Source organism: Alexandromys fortis, unplaced genomic scaffold (genome assembly GCF_014885135.2).
Source record: "Alexandromys fortis isolate MF-2015 unplaced genomic scaffold, M_Fortis_MF-2015_v1.1 scaffold_3, whole genome shotgun sequence".
Lineage (NCBI taxonomy): Eukaryota > Metazoa > Chordata > Mammalia > Rodentia > Cricetidae > Alexandromys > Alexandromys fortis.
This window is the reverse complement of record NW_026067909.1, coordinates 16818637-16831887: the sequence shown is the minus strand read 5'-3', so window position 1 is coordinate 16831887 and position 13251 is coordinate 16818637. Positions and strand designations below refer to the sequence as shown.

General features: G+C 53.8%; 1 protein-coding gene and 1 non-coding gene across 6 annotated transcripts; one reads left to right on the top strand and one right to left on the bottom strand.

Annotated features, from left to right (window-relative positions):
• The first annotated feature begins 1647 nt into the window (after positions 1 to 1647).
• On the top strand, positions 1648 to 12957 carry Rps6ka4 (ribosomal protein S6 kinase A4). Of its 5 annotated transcripts, none has more exons than XM_050137525.1 (17): positions 1648 to 1802; positions 1890 to 1961; positions 2637 to 2855; positions 2949 to 3064; positions 4273 to 4380; positions 4601 to 4681; positions 4754 to 4857; positions 4961 to 5111; positions 8036 to 8200; positions 9803 to 9931; positions 10104 to 10237; positions 10326 to 10419; positions 10727 to 10900; positions 10986 to 11180; positions 11399 to 11558; positions 11708 to 11871; positions 12053 to 12957. In XM_050137525.1, the coding sequence occupies exons 1-17, from the start codon at positions 1748 to 1750 to the stop codon at positions 12251 to 12253; spliced, it is 2322 nt and encodes a 773-aa protein (XP_049993482.1). In that variant the 5' UTR covers positions 1648 to 1747; the 3' UTR covers positions 12254 to 12957. The 5 variants fall into 5 exon arrangements, with proteins under 5 accessions (XP_049993482.1, XP_049993485.1, XP_049993483.1 ...); XM_050137527.1 differs by having other exon boundaries at positions 1686 to 1802; positions 1890 to 1915; XM_050137528.1 differs by lacking the exon at positions 2637 to 2855.
• LOC126498950 (U6 spliceosomal RNA) lies at positions 6903 to 7014 on the bottom strand. Its single transcript, XR_007590928.1, has one exon. It is a non-coding gene; the product is annotated as a U6 spliceosomal RNA (small nuclear RNA).
• Positions 12958 to 13251: the final 294 nt, after the last annotated feature.

Genomic DNA, 13251 nt, shown 5'->3' with positions numbered 1-13251 from the left:
GTAGCTCTCTTGTAGACCAGGTTGGCCTTGAATTCACAGAGATCCATCTACCTCTGCCTCCCCAGTGCTAGCTAGGATTAAAGGTGTGTGCCACCACCGCCCGGCTGGTTCTTCCCTTTTGAAATAAGAAACTATGTAACTATTTTGGATTTTACAGTAGCCCACATTTAAGAGACTGGATTTTTTTTTTTAAAGATAACTTCGACTATCAAGGTACTATAATTTTTTGTTTGTTTGTTTTGTTTTTTTTTGAGACAGGGTTTCTCCATCCTGCTCTGTAGAACAGGCTGGCCTGGAACACAGAAATCTGCCTGCCTCAGCCTCCTGAGTGCTGGGATTAAAGGCGTGTGCCATTGTCCGGTTGGACTGTCTTTCATATTGTGATATTAACATGAGATCTTGGGAACAAACAAGAAAGGAAAGGTTATGCTTAAATGGGGATGTGCTTGGGTGCCACAGTTGACAAGGGCTGGAATATCACAGTTCACTTGTCAAGCTTGACACCTAGGAAGAGAGAAGGAACTCATAGCCGAGGAATTGCCTCCATCAGATGGACCTATGGGCGTGTCTTCAGAGGCATTTTCTTGGTTGCTAAGTGATGTAGGCGGGGCCCAGTTCTCTGCGGGTGGTACATCCCTTGATAGGTGGGCTTGGGTTGTATAATAAAGCTAGCTGATGAGGGGAAGGGATGCAAGCCAGTGAACAGTGTTCCTCCATGGTCTCTGCTTCTGTTCTCGTCTCCAGGTTCCAGCCTTGAGTTCCGAGTATGGACTATAACCTGTAAACCAAATAACTCTCCCTTCCCCAAGTTGCTTTGGGTCAGAGTGTTTTATCTCAGCAAACTAGTACAGGGACAATTAGGTTGGGTGGCAGGATGTGAGTCAGGGCACCTGAGGCTGCCCAGGGAGGGTGGGGCGCCCTGGGAAAGGTGGAGCTGGGTCCTTGAGCAATCAGCCCTGCAGGCTCCCTCTTTAATTTTTTTGAAATTGCATTTATTTTATATAATGTCCTTTGCTTGTATTGTATGTGGGTGAGGCATATAAATCTAAGGACAGCTTGGGGAAGTCAGTTCTCTCCTTCTACCATGTGGGAACCAGGCATCCAACTCAGATGGTCTCCTTTGGGGCAAAAGCACCTTTACCAATGAAAAGTGGCTTTCTGTTTTTGAAGCGTACTCTCAAGACCTCTCCCACCCATTGCCTGCCCAGCATCAAGAGCCTAGGACTCCAGTGTCCCAGGGAATATAAAGATCTCTGCTGTATTTGCTGAGGTTAAGGTGTGGTCCTAAAGAAGGAGGTCGGCTATGATTTGTGTCAAGTGACTAAAAGGGGCAGAAGAGGCATGGCTGCCACGTGGGAGGGAGGGCTCTCAGAGCCCGGGTGGGCAGCCCTCCCAAAATCATGAGACATAAACCTCTGGTGCCCTTCACGTCCTGCTGGGCAGACACCTGGCTTGGAGGCTTGCTTATCCCAGCAGAGGCCAGGTGTCATCCAAAGACCCTGCACGACTCTCGTTGGTCCCGGGGCTGGGGAGACCCTGCCACCCACTCTAGCTGCCCACCCACAGCCCCGCTCCGTCACGTTCCAGCCGCCTGACTCAGGACGCGTGGGGCGGGGAGCCGGGAGGCGGTGCCGGCGCCCGCTCGGCCCTGGAGGCGGCACCAGGAAGCACCCGCCCCGGCCGGAGCCGCCATGTAACCGGCGCCGCCCGGAGCCCCAGCCGCGCGGGCCCCAGAGACCCGCCCGCCATGGGAGACGAAGATGAGGACGAGGGCTGCGCCGTGGAGTTGCAGATCACCGAAGGTGGGTGCGGGATCCCGAAGCGGCTGCCCCGGACGGGTGGCAAGAGCCAGCGACCCGCTGAGCTCATTCGGCCCCCTGTGCCCGCAGCCAATCTGACTGGGCATGAGGAGAAGGTGAGCGTGGAGAACTTCGCGCTGCTCAAAGTGCTGGGCACGGGAGGTGAGGAACCGCGTTCACTGGGCCAGTGCTCCTGGCATGGTGCTTTGGGCCTTCTGCCCGCTCACCCGCCTGGGCCTGGGCCTGGGCCTGGCTTTGGGGAGGTCCCCCCACCCTTTCCCGGCACAACTCCCCTTTCCCGCCCCGCCCTACCGTGCCAGGGTTCCATGCCCACTTGTAGGGCGTCCACGTTGACATCACTTCTCTCTGCAAAGTCCTGTACGTGCATGCCCCCCTGCCACGATTTCCTCGTCTCTTTGGGGGTTTGACTCCTTCCCAAGAGCTTTGTATAGCTTCTCCCCTTCTCCCCTTGAGAGCCCCACTCTTGTAGTTTGCAAATCCCCCAGTCCGGGTTTGCACATCCCTCCGCTGTCTGGGAGCGCGCCTCTGCCTCCGGTGCCAGGCTTTTCATCCTTTCTCAGCTCTCTGATTATCCCAGGTTTGCACGTGCCCCGCCCCCTCCCCGCCCCGAAGGCCTTCTGGAGTTGCAAGCTCCCCAGGCTAGTATGCACTGCACATTTCTTCTTAGGCTTAACTTAGCACCCTCCAGGGAGATGCTCACCTTTTCCGTAGAAGGCTTTGTCAGCCTTTTGCACCCCTGCACCCCTCTTCCCACCAGTCTGCACCGCCCTCACATTTACAGCCCACCTTCCATCCGCTTGCTTGCTGCTCCTACAGCCTATGGGAAGGTGTTCCTGGTGCGGAAGGCGGGTGGGCACGATGCGGGCAAGCTCTATGCCATGAAGGTGCTTCGCAAGGCGGCGTTGGTGCAGCGCGCCAAGACACAGGAGCATACCCGCACCGAACGCTCGGTGCTGGAGCTGGTGCGCCAGGCACCCTTCCTGGTTACACTGCACTACGCCTTCCAGACGGATGCCAAGCTGCACCTCATCCTGGGTGAGGGCCTGTCACATCCTGGCTTTGGAGGGGGACTGGAGTTAGGTTAGGCCACCTTATAGGGGGACATCTCAACCTCTCCTGCACCCCCAGACTATGTGAGCGGTGGAGAAATGTTCACTCACCTCTACCAGCGTCAGTACTTCAAGGAGGCTGAGGTGCGAGTGTACGGGGGTGAGATTGTGCTGGCCCTGGAACACCTGCACAAGGTAAGAGGGGGCCTGGCTTCTGGCTGCTCTCTGGGGACTGCCCTGCGCCTGATAAGGGGCTTCCTGTTTCAGGGATGGCCAGCACCTCCTGGTAGGGTCTCCTTCTGGAAGGGGCTTTCCTCTAAACAGGAACTCAGGCTTATCTTCACCGGACTTCCTCAAGTGGTGACCTCAGACCTCAGTCCCCAAGGCCTTTGAAATGGGGCTTTTTGTTCACCCTACTCCTCTTGGAGACCTTGGCCACAGGGCCTTTTCGCTTTATAACGTCAGTGGTCCCTTTCTATGCCTTTCTTATTTTTTTATTTTTTATTGTACGTGCGATGTGTGTAGGTGCATATGTGTCACAGCATGTGTGTGGGTCAGATTAATTCTCTCCTTCCACCTTACATGGGTTCTGGGGGGTCAAACTTAGGTTGTCAAGCTTTCCCCTGCAGGTATGTTCTCTGCTGAGCCTCTTGTTTAACCCCCTCCCCCCAGCATCTCCCATTGCCCGAGCTGGCCTTGAACTCCCTATGTAGTCAAGAATGAACCTTGAACTTCTTTTATTTTTTTTTAAAAAATATTTATTTATTTATTTATTTATTTATTTATTATGTATATAGTATTCTGTCTGCATGTATACCTATAGGCCAGAAGAGGGTACCAGGTCTTATTATGGATGGTTGTGAGCTACCATATGATTGCTGGGAATTGAACTCAGTACCTCTGGAAGAACAGTCAGTGCTCTTAACCTCTGAGCCATCTCTCCAGCCCCTGACCTTGAACTTCTGATCCTGCCTCCTCTGTCTCACAAAAGCCCAGTTTTGTGTGTTGCCAGGCATCCAACTCAGGGCCTCCGCTAGGCAAGCCCTCCACTGACAGATCACACTCAGCCTTAGCCGTTTCTCCTTTTTTCTCTTTTGGTTGGTTTGGTTTTGTTTTAGATAGGGTCTCACTCTGTAGCCCAGCCCTCTGGCTAATTGCTGACTAGTCTAGGCTGACCTCCTGCCATTTCCCCTATGTTCTAGGATGACAGGTGTGAGTTTACAGGCCTGGGTCTAGTGGCTTTTCTAGTAGCGAACTCTGCCCTGGTTTAGGCCTGTCTTGGAGATTACCCTGCAGGCTAAAGATCTTCAAGATGCCTCTTTATCCCACGTGGAACCCGCAGAGCTGTGGCTGAGTAGAGTGTCTATCAGGGCAACACTCAATGTCCCTTTTGCTCCTGCCAGCTGGGCATCATCTACCGTGACCTGAAGCTAGAGAATGTCCTGCTTGACTCAGAAGGTCACATCGTCCTCACAGACTTTGGGCTGAGCAAGGAGTTTCTGACAGAGGAGGTGAGAGGGTGGGGAGCTCGGTTCATGGTGCTGCCAGCCAGGCCTTTGTCCTGCTCCCTCCGGATCAGCACCCTGAGGGCTGCAGAGTGGACGGGTACAGAGGTTCCCACCGTTTCCCCGGGATCATCTAACGTTGAGAGCAAACTCTGCACTAAGCCTTTAGGGCCTTTGGGGCATGGGAGAGGTTAAGGTATCCACATGGGTCCTCTCGGCTTCTCAGAAAGAGCGGACCTTCTCCTTCTGTGGCACAATCGAGTACATGGCCCCCGAAATCATCCGAAGCAAGGCTGGACATGGCAAGGTGGGTTATTCGGGTGACGGTGGTGGGGTAAATTGAGTGCACAGGGCCTTCATTCTGGCCCTGCCCCCATAGGCTGTGGACTGGTGGAGCCTGGGTATCCTGCTCTTCGAGCTGCTGACAGGGGCCTCGCCCTTCACACTGGAGGGAGAGAAGAACACTCAGGCCGAGGTGTCTCGGTATGTCGTACGGGTCATGGAGGGCAGCTGAGGGCTATATGGCCTGCCTGGGCTGGGCTGGGAGGGGGCTTGTTGCCCCTGACACCCCCACCCATCCTCCCAGACGGATCTTGAAGTGCTCCCCTCCCTTCCCTCTCCGGATCGGGCCTGTGGCACAGGACCTGCTACAGAGGCTGCTGTGTAAAGACCCTAAGAAGAGGTTGGGCGCGGGTCCCCAGGGTGCGCAGGAAGTCAAGAGCCACCCCTTTTTCCAGGTGAGTTTTAACCTATGACTGCCTCTCATATCCTCCACCTCCGTAGGCTGGGCTGCAGCGTGGGTAGCATAAAGGTATCCATGTTTGTCTGATGTTGCACACAATAAGAGGTCAAAGGGCAGAATGTGGAGACCCTGCTGTTCTCAGGCTACTCTCACCAGGCAGCTCCCTGAGAATGCAGGAACTGGCATGGAGCCTTCATATTAGACCTCACTGCCTGGGTTCCCAGCTGTTGCCTTCTTCTGTTTACATGTAGGCATCCTAGTTGGCATCTGTCTGATATGGCAGCAAGGGCATCCATTTGTGGGTACTCCTTGCCTCCCTGCTGGGATCCCAGCCAAGGAGGGGCCTCCTGGGTTGCTCTCAGACCAACATGGCCCTAGGTGGAGGTGTGGGCAAGAGTGGAGCCCAAAATGCAGATGAGCAGGGTCTACTTCCTTCAGGGAATTTCTGAAACACCCCCAAACTCAAGACTAGATGCTAGGAGAACTCTCACCTGTCATTCTGCAGAAGCCCCAAGATCTTTGAGGCATGATACTTGGAAGGGGTGTTCCCTTCCTTCTTCTCTTTCTTTGGAAAGCTCTTTGGAGGCTTCTGCGCACGCGTGCACACACACACACACACACACACACCTGACACCACACACATACGAACACAAACACACATATATATGTGCACATACAGTGGGTGGGTGGGTGATGGCGAGAAAGAAGTTGTCTTTGAGAATTGAAGCTTTTTTTTTTTTTTGTTCCTCCATTCTTAGTATGTGGCACCCAATCCCAGGGTTGCTTTGTGACTCTGCTGAAGCTCTTGCTATTTAGACTGCTTCCCAGGCAAGAAGCAGGAGGAGGGAGGGCATCTGTCAGCTACTGGTGCCTTTCCTTCCAGGTACTTCCCTAGGCTCCACCTGACAGCATTTGATTGCAAGCTATTGGGCACAGCCAGCTAAAGGAAGTGTTTGTAAGATGGTACCTCTTGGTTGTGTTAAGATTATGGTGCTAAGAAAAGATAGGGAGGATGGATGCTGGGTAGAGATTAGTAATGTAGCTTGGCTACATTAGTCTAGACCCACATAGAAGGGTAGGTGCTCACTCCCAGAAGTGGAAAATTCAAAGAAAAGTTTTTTATTTAGGAATATTTGTTTATTTATTTTTACTTGTCTGTGCACTATGTGTGTGCAGTGTCTGTGAGGGCAGAAGGCATCAAACTGCAGTTACAGACCCTTGTGAGCTGCTTTGCGGATGCTGGGGGGTTGAACCTGGGTTTTCTGGACGAGCAGCAGCCGAGTCATCTCTCCAGTCCAGTCTGCTTGTGTTTGATGTCACTGCCATACAATTTCAGGGACCCAGAGTGTGGCAAGTGAAAGCTCTCTAAGGGCAAAGGGGAGGCAGTGGGGCAGGGAGGCGCCTACTTTGAGGTCACAGCCTCAGGGGGGGGTTGCCCAGCGAGGGTAGACGGAGGAAAGTGGGGTCTCCACACGTTGTCCTCTGACCTTTTGTTGTACACTGCATCAGCAACACATGGAACACACGACTCCTTTGCGTCTCTCCACAATGTCAGAATTTACTGAGGGACAATAAGCTCACAAGCTGCATCAGTGTGATTGGTCGGTGACTGTCAGGTAATCCAGTTCCTCTTGGTAGTCCTGGCGGTCCTGGAACTAGCTCTGTGGACCAGGCTGGCCTCGAGCTCACAGAGATCCACCTGCCTCTGTCTTCTGAGTGCTGGGATTAAAGGTGTGTGCCACCACCACCTAGCCTCCACAGGTTCTTTAATCTAATCTATTTTTTTTTAAATATGGAGCACTTCACGAATTTGCGTGTCATCCTTGCGCAGGGGCCATGCTAATCCTCTCTGTAGTGTTCCAGTTTTAGTAGATGTGCTGCCGAAGTTTTTTTAAAACTTGTTTTTGCCCTGGGTGTAGTGGTGAGTACAAGGCCAGCCTGGTCTACACAGTGAGTTCCAGGAAGGTCAGGGCTGTGTAGAGAGACCTTGTCTCCGTTAACCAAAAGCCAGGACATGCATGTGGAGGCGAGAGGACAGTTGTTGGCTTTCTCCTTCCACTGTGTGTGTCCCAGGGAGTGAGCTCAGGTTGTCAGGCTTGGTGGCAAGTGGCTTTACCTCTGGAGCCATCTCACCTCCCTTTCAGTCCCGTCCGGATCATATCAGCTCTCCAATCACTGGTCCACATGCCGCACGATATACAAGTATTCAGGATGTAGAAAGACTAAGAAAGGGTTAAAGAGGCTACTGCTGAGGTTGTCCTGAAGGCACAGAGCAGATGCAGGGCCAGGTGGTTTCTGGGCCCAGTCTGAAGTAGGCTGAATGTCACTGCAGGAGAGGCTGCGAGGGAGCCTGTCCTCCACCGGGACAATTTTCCTGGATGAGGTTGTTGCTTATGACCCAGTGACTTTTTAGCAGAGCGGACACATTTTGGTCGTGGGATCTATCTTTCTTTTCGTAGTCCCAGGTGAGGGACTTCCTTTAAATGTGATATGTTCATGTGACTGATTTTTCTCATATCCTGCCAAGGTCTCAAACCTCCTATGTAGCTGAGGAGGACCTTGCATTTTGGATCCTCCTGCCTCCATCTCTCCACTCCTAGGATAGGATTGGACCTAGGGCTTTGTGCAATCTAGGGAAGCACACTATGCCCCGAGCTATCCCCGAGCTCCTGGACAGGCATATTTTCAGGTGTCCTTCTTTATCAGATACAAATATTTATCAGCATGTGCCCCTGGCTCTGCTGGCAGACGGCAGATGTTTTCTTGTATTAACAAGATGTAAAGCCATTCTTTCTCTGCAGTTAGACTCAAAATGGAGTAACTCAGGTCAGCCGTTCAAGGCTAAGCACAGCCTGAAAGGCCCTAATCAGAGTGATTCAGCCATGTTCTCACCTCTTACCCCTGACCCTTCCTCCCCAGGGTCTGGATTGGGCTGCTTTGGCTGCCAGGAAGATCCCAGCCCCGTTCCGGCCCCAGATTCGCTCTGAGCTGGACGTGGGTAATTTTGCAGAGGAATTCACTCGGCTGGAGCCTGTCTACTCCCCTGCTGGCAGCCCTCCGCCTGGCGACTCCAGGATCTTTCAGGTGAGTGGGAACTCACCAGACCCCGATGGAGGAGATGCAGGACACTACTGCCTGCTTCAGTCCTGCTAGCAAAGTCACTGCACAGTCCCTGGGTCATGCTGGGGACCCAGCTCCACAGACAGTTCCACTTCCTAGGGGATGCCTGAAGTTGTCAGTTAAGGAGCTGCCACAGCTGTGTCACATCTGCTCACCCTCCAAAATTTTTATCTGTCTGTCCATCCGTCCATCCATCCATGTATTTATGAGCATAGGTTTTTTTTTTTTTTTGTCTGTTTAAATGTTTATGCACCAGAGCATGCCTGGTGCCTAAGGAGGCCAGAAGAGGGTGTCATATCCCTTTGGATTGGGTTACAGACAGTTGTGAGCTACCACGTAGGTGCTGAGAATCAAACATGGGTCCTCAGGAAGAGTAGTCAGTGTTCTTAGCTGCTGAGCCATCTCTCCCACCCCTGCTCCCCCTTTATATGCTGGGGATTAAACATAGGGCCTTACTTGTATTAATGCGCGCTCTGCCACAAAGCCTTATTTTGACATGGCATTGATGAGTTGCTCATGCTGTCCTTGAACTTTCTTACTGCTTCAGACCCCTGAGTAGCTGAAATATAGGCCTGCACCTCCAGGCCTGGCTTTTCATTTCCTTTCCATTCCACCATCTCCTTGTTATATAAAAAAAATGCCTTAGGGCAGTGGTTTTCAACCTTCCTAATGCTGCGACCCTTTAATATAGCTCCTCATGTTGAGATGACCCCCAATGATAAAATTATCTTTGTTGCTACTTCATAACTGTAATTTTGCTACTGTTAGAAATTGTAATGTAAATATCTGATATTCCTGATGGTCTTAGGTAACCTCTGTGAATGGGTCATTCCACCCCAAAGGGGTCATGACCCACAGGCTGAGAACCCTTGGGTCTAAAGAGATTGCTCAATGTTTAAGAGCACTGCTGTTCTTCCAGATGATAGGAGTTCAATTCCCAGTGCCTACATGGTGGTTTACAACCATCTACAACTCCATTTCTAGAGGATGTGACACCCTCTTCTGGCCTCTGAGGGCATTGCATGCACGTGGTGCACAGACTTTCATGCAGGCAAACACCCACACTTACAGAATAAATAAATTAAAAAATAGTGCTTTTGCCAGGTGGTGGTGGTGCATGCCTTTAATCCCAGCCCTTGGGTGGCAGAAGCAGCAGATCTCTATGAGTTCGAGGGCAGCCCCGTCTATAGAGTGAGTTCCAGGATTGCTAAGGCTACACAGAGAAACCTTGTCTCGAAAGATACTGCTGAATTTAGTTAAGTGTGTGTGACCGCAGGTGCAGCCCTTCTGTACAATCCTGGGCCACTAGGCTGTGCTAGGTACTCTGCAGGTGGGGGACTTCATGTGATGAGAAAAGTGGGGTGTCGCACACTAGGAGGATAGACAATGGCCCTTTGATTATAAAACAAGGTGAAATAAAATGTGTCCACGCAGGCTGTGCACACCCGGATGTAAGAGCTCCTAACCGCCCCTTTGTGGAGGTCTTCCCTGTGATGAGCTCAGCCCTCTGCACTGACTTGCACAGCAGCCCCCATGGGCGGCCGACCCTGACATTCATCCTTGCAGGGATACTCCTTTGTGGCCCCGTCCATCCTCTTCGACCACAACAATGCAGTGATGACAGATGTGCTGGAGGCACCTGGTGCTGGACACAGGCCTGGCAGGGCAGCAGTTGCCAGGAGTGCCATGATGCAGGTGGGCTGGCCTGGGATGGCAATGGTTTTGGCTTTGTTGGAGTCCTCTGGGTTGGGGGACTCTGGCCTGGTTCTACCCGTTGCTGGTGGTATGACTTGGGTGGAGGCCATCGGCCATGACATGGCCACCCAACTCCGTTGTGAGAACCTGACCATCACTCCATTGCCTCCAGGACTCGCCCTTCTTCCAGCAGTATGAGCTGGACCTTCAGGAGCCTGCTTTGGGTCAGGGCAGCTTCTCTGTGTGTCGGCGATGTCGCCAGCGACAGAGCGGCCAGGAATTCGCTGTCAAGATCCTCAGCCGCAGGTGGGAGCTGGCTTTGGGGAGGGCTCACAGAGAGACCTGGGGATAAGGGCCCGGCAGGCCTCTGTAACCTCTCCCGCTTTGTCCCTAGGCTGGAGGAGAACACACAGCGTGAGGTGGCTGCCCTTCGCCTGTGCCAGTCACACCCTAACGTGGTGAATTTACATGAGGTGCTTCATGACCAGGTGACTGACGTTAGGTGTGGCCTATGGAGTGGGAGACCCTAGAAGTGGGATCTGAGGGGCGTAGGACCTGAGGACTGTGGGGCACTGCAGAAGATGGAGGAGGAATGGAATATAAGGAGCACGCTCAGGAGGCGGAGCTTAGAGGACTTGGAGTAAAATTGGATAAGGAGGTTCTGGAAAGCAGTGTGTGTGTGTGTGTGTGTGTGTGTGTGTGTGCGTGTGCGCGCGCGCGCGTGTTCAGGAGTGGAATCTGAGGGCTCTGGAGATACGAGGTGGTGGTGGTGGTGACCCACTGCGCCTTCCACAGTTGCACACGTACCTGGTCCTGGAGTTGCTGCGAGGAGGGGAGCTGCTGGAGCGCATCCGAAAGAAGCGGCTCTTCAGCGAATCGGAGGCCAGCCAGATCCTGCGCAGCCTGGTGTCTGCCGTGAGCTTTATGCACGAGGAGGCGGGCGTGGTGCATCGCGACCTCAAGCCGGAGGTGGGCGCAGGCCCGGGCAATTGGGCAGGAATGCCTGACACCTGCACCGGACTGCCGCTGACTCTCGCTCATCTCCCTCTTGTAGAACATCTTGTATGCAGATGACACGCCCGAGGCTCCAGTAAAGATCATCGACTTTGGGTTCGCACGACTGCGGCCTCAGAGCCCGGCGGGGCCCATGCAGACGCCTTGCTTCACGCTGCAGTATGCAGCCCCAGAGCTGCTGGCACAGCAGGGCTACGATGAGTCGTGTGATCTTTGGAGCCTGGGTGTCATTTTGGTAAGATTCTTGGAGGTATCTGGGGTGACCAGGTGTGTTAGTGGCGGTAGCAGTGTCTTTGAGGCCAGCATGCGAAGCAGGGTCTCTGTGATACTGGGACTGAAGGCCCATCACTCTTGGGTCCCTATGGTGGCGAGGGCAGTGGTGCTGTAGGTGGGTTGAGGATGCGGCCTTCGTCTTGCATCCTGGACCCGTCTCACTCCTTCCTCTCCTCCTAGTACATGATGCTGTCGGGGCAGGTTCCCTTCCAAGGGTCCTCTGGCCAGGGCGGGCAGAGCCAGGCAGCCGAGATCATGTGCAAGATCCGTGAAGGGCGCTTCTCACTGGACGGAGAAGCCTGGCAGGGTGTGTCAGAGGAAGCCAAGGAGCTGGTCCGAGGTGCGGAGCTGGAGAGGGCTTGGGCATGGTTGCGGGGGTGGGGTGGTATTTGTGTGAAGCAAGTGAATCCTTGATCAGGTCTTAGTTGAGGGGCAGGTGCGGAAACAGAGGGAGTCGTTCTTTCCAACATGTCCCTTCCTCGCCACCAGGGCTACTGACAGTGGACCCCGCCAAGCGACTGAAGCTGGAAGGGCTGCGAAGCAGTTCATGGCTTCAGGACGGCAGTGCGCGCTCTTCTCCTCCGCTTCGGACGCCCGATGTGCTGGAGTCCTCCGGGCCAGCAGTGCGCTCTGGGCTCAACGCCACTTTCATGGTAAGCAGTAAACCGCTGGTAGTCGGAGCCTGGTGCGTAGGGAGGGGGTCCTGACCTCTGGAGGCTGGGGGCCTGGGGGACTGTAGATCTGGGCACGATGGGATGCGCTCCAAGACTTCAAGACGAGGTTCAGCAAACCCAAACCGGGCCTGGTGGGGACACTCATCCTCGTCTTTCCCAGGCATTCAACCGAGGTAAGCGCGAGGGCTTCTTTCTGAAAAGTGTGGAGAATGCGCCTCTGGCCAAGAGACGCAAGCAGAAGCTTCGGAGCGCAGCTGCCTCCCGCCGCGTCTCCCCAGTGCCTGCCTCCTCGGGTCGCCTACCAGCCCCTGCCACCAAGGGGACACCCCGCCGAGCCAACGGCCCCTTGTCCCCCTCCTAGCTCCCGCCACTGTGTTCCCCTTCCCCTTAGGAGCTGTGATGGGGAGCCCGGTGCTGCCACCAGACTTGTGCCAGCGGTTCCCACTCTGATTCCCAGGACTTGCCCGCCCCTCCCCACCCAGTCCCAGACAGAGCAGAAGTATTTTTATAAGCAGAGATTTTTTTTAAAAAAAAATGTCTTATCAGATAAGAGTTAGGGACACAGGGAAGCAAGTGTTGTGAGCAGAGTGGGTTTGCCCCCGTCCCCCCTCCCAGGGCCTACTCCACTAAGGAAGGGCATCCTATCCCATTCTTAAGCACGCGGTTGCCATGGCGAAGAAATCAGGAGCCCCCCCCTCTTGTGCTCCCCTGGGGCCTTGCTCCTGGGAGGGGATATCTGTCAATATGATGTCGCTTTATGGACCATGTGCAATTATGTCCACCAAAGACCTGTGTTGGGAACAGGAGAGAGACCCTGGGGGACCTCTAGAGCGTTTCTGAGATTCATCACTCGTATGTCACCGGCTTCTCCCCCAGTGGGGCTAAGGAAGGAGGCAGGTGCTTCCCTACAAGGGGAGCCCCTTTCTCACTCACCTATTCCCCATGGGCACAGCTGCTTCTGGCTGCCAGTGGATCCTTGGAGGTCTGGGCTGGGCATCTACAGTCACTGCCTCAGCCCCTCTAGGCTGTGCCTTTGACTTTAAAATAAAACTCCATCCAGTGCTGCGTGTGGTACCTGTGGTCTGTGTTCATGGTGGGAATGTCTGGAGCTGGGGTGAGGGACAGGTAGACCTTTGAGAGGGTGTCGAACTTCATCCTTTGTCACCTAGCTGTGTGTGTGGTGTGCACCTGTGTGTGTGTTTGTGTGTGGAGCCCTAAGGTCCATGTAGACGGCCTCTCCTTGATTGCTCTCCATCTTTTAATATTAATTAATGTTTATTTATTTGTTGCTCTTGGATTTTCGAGACAGGGTTTCTCTGTAACTTTGGAGCCTGTCCTGGAACTTGCTCTGTAGACCAG

What these genes read in the sequence shown, in the direction of transcription:
- Rps6ka4 (XM_050137524.1), top strand. Translation starts at nt 2,465, where the DNA reads ATGCACTGCACATTTCTTCTTAGGCTTAACTTAGCACCCTCCAGGGAG. An exon ending in GCAAGGCTGGACATGGCAAG is followed by an intron (nt 4,682 to 4,753) that starts GTGGGTTATTCG and finishes CTGCCCCCATAG; the next exon opens with GCTGTGGACTGGTGGAGCCT. An exon ending in AGAGCCACCCCTTTTTCCAG is followed by an intron (nt 5,112 to 8,035) that starts GTGAGTTTTAAC and finishes CTTCCTCCCCAG; the next exon opens with GGTCTGGATTGGGCTGCTTT.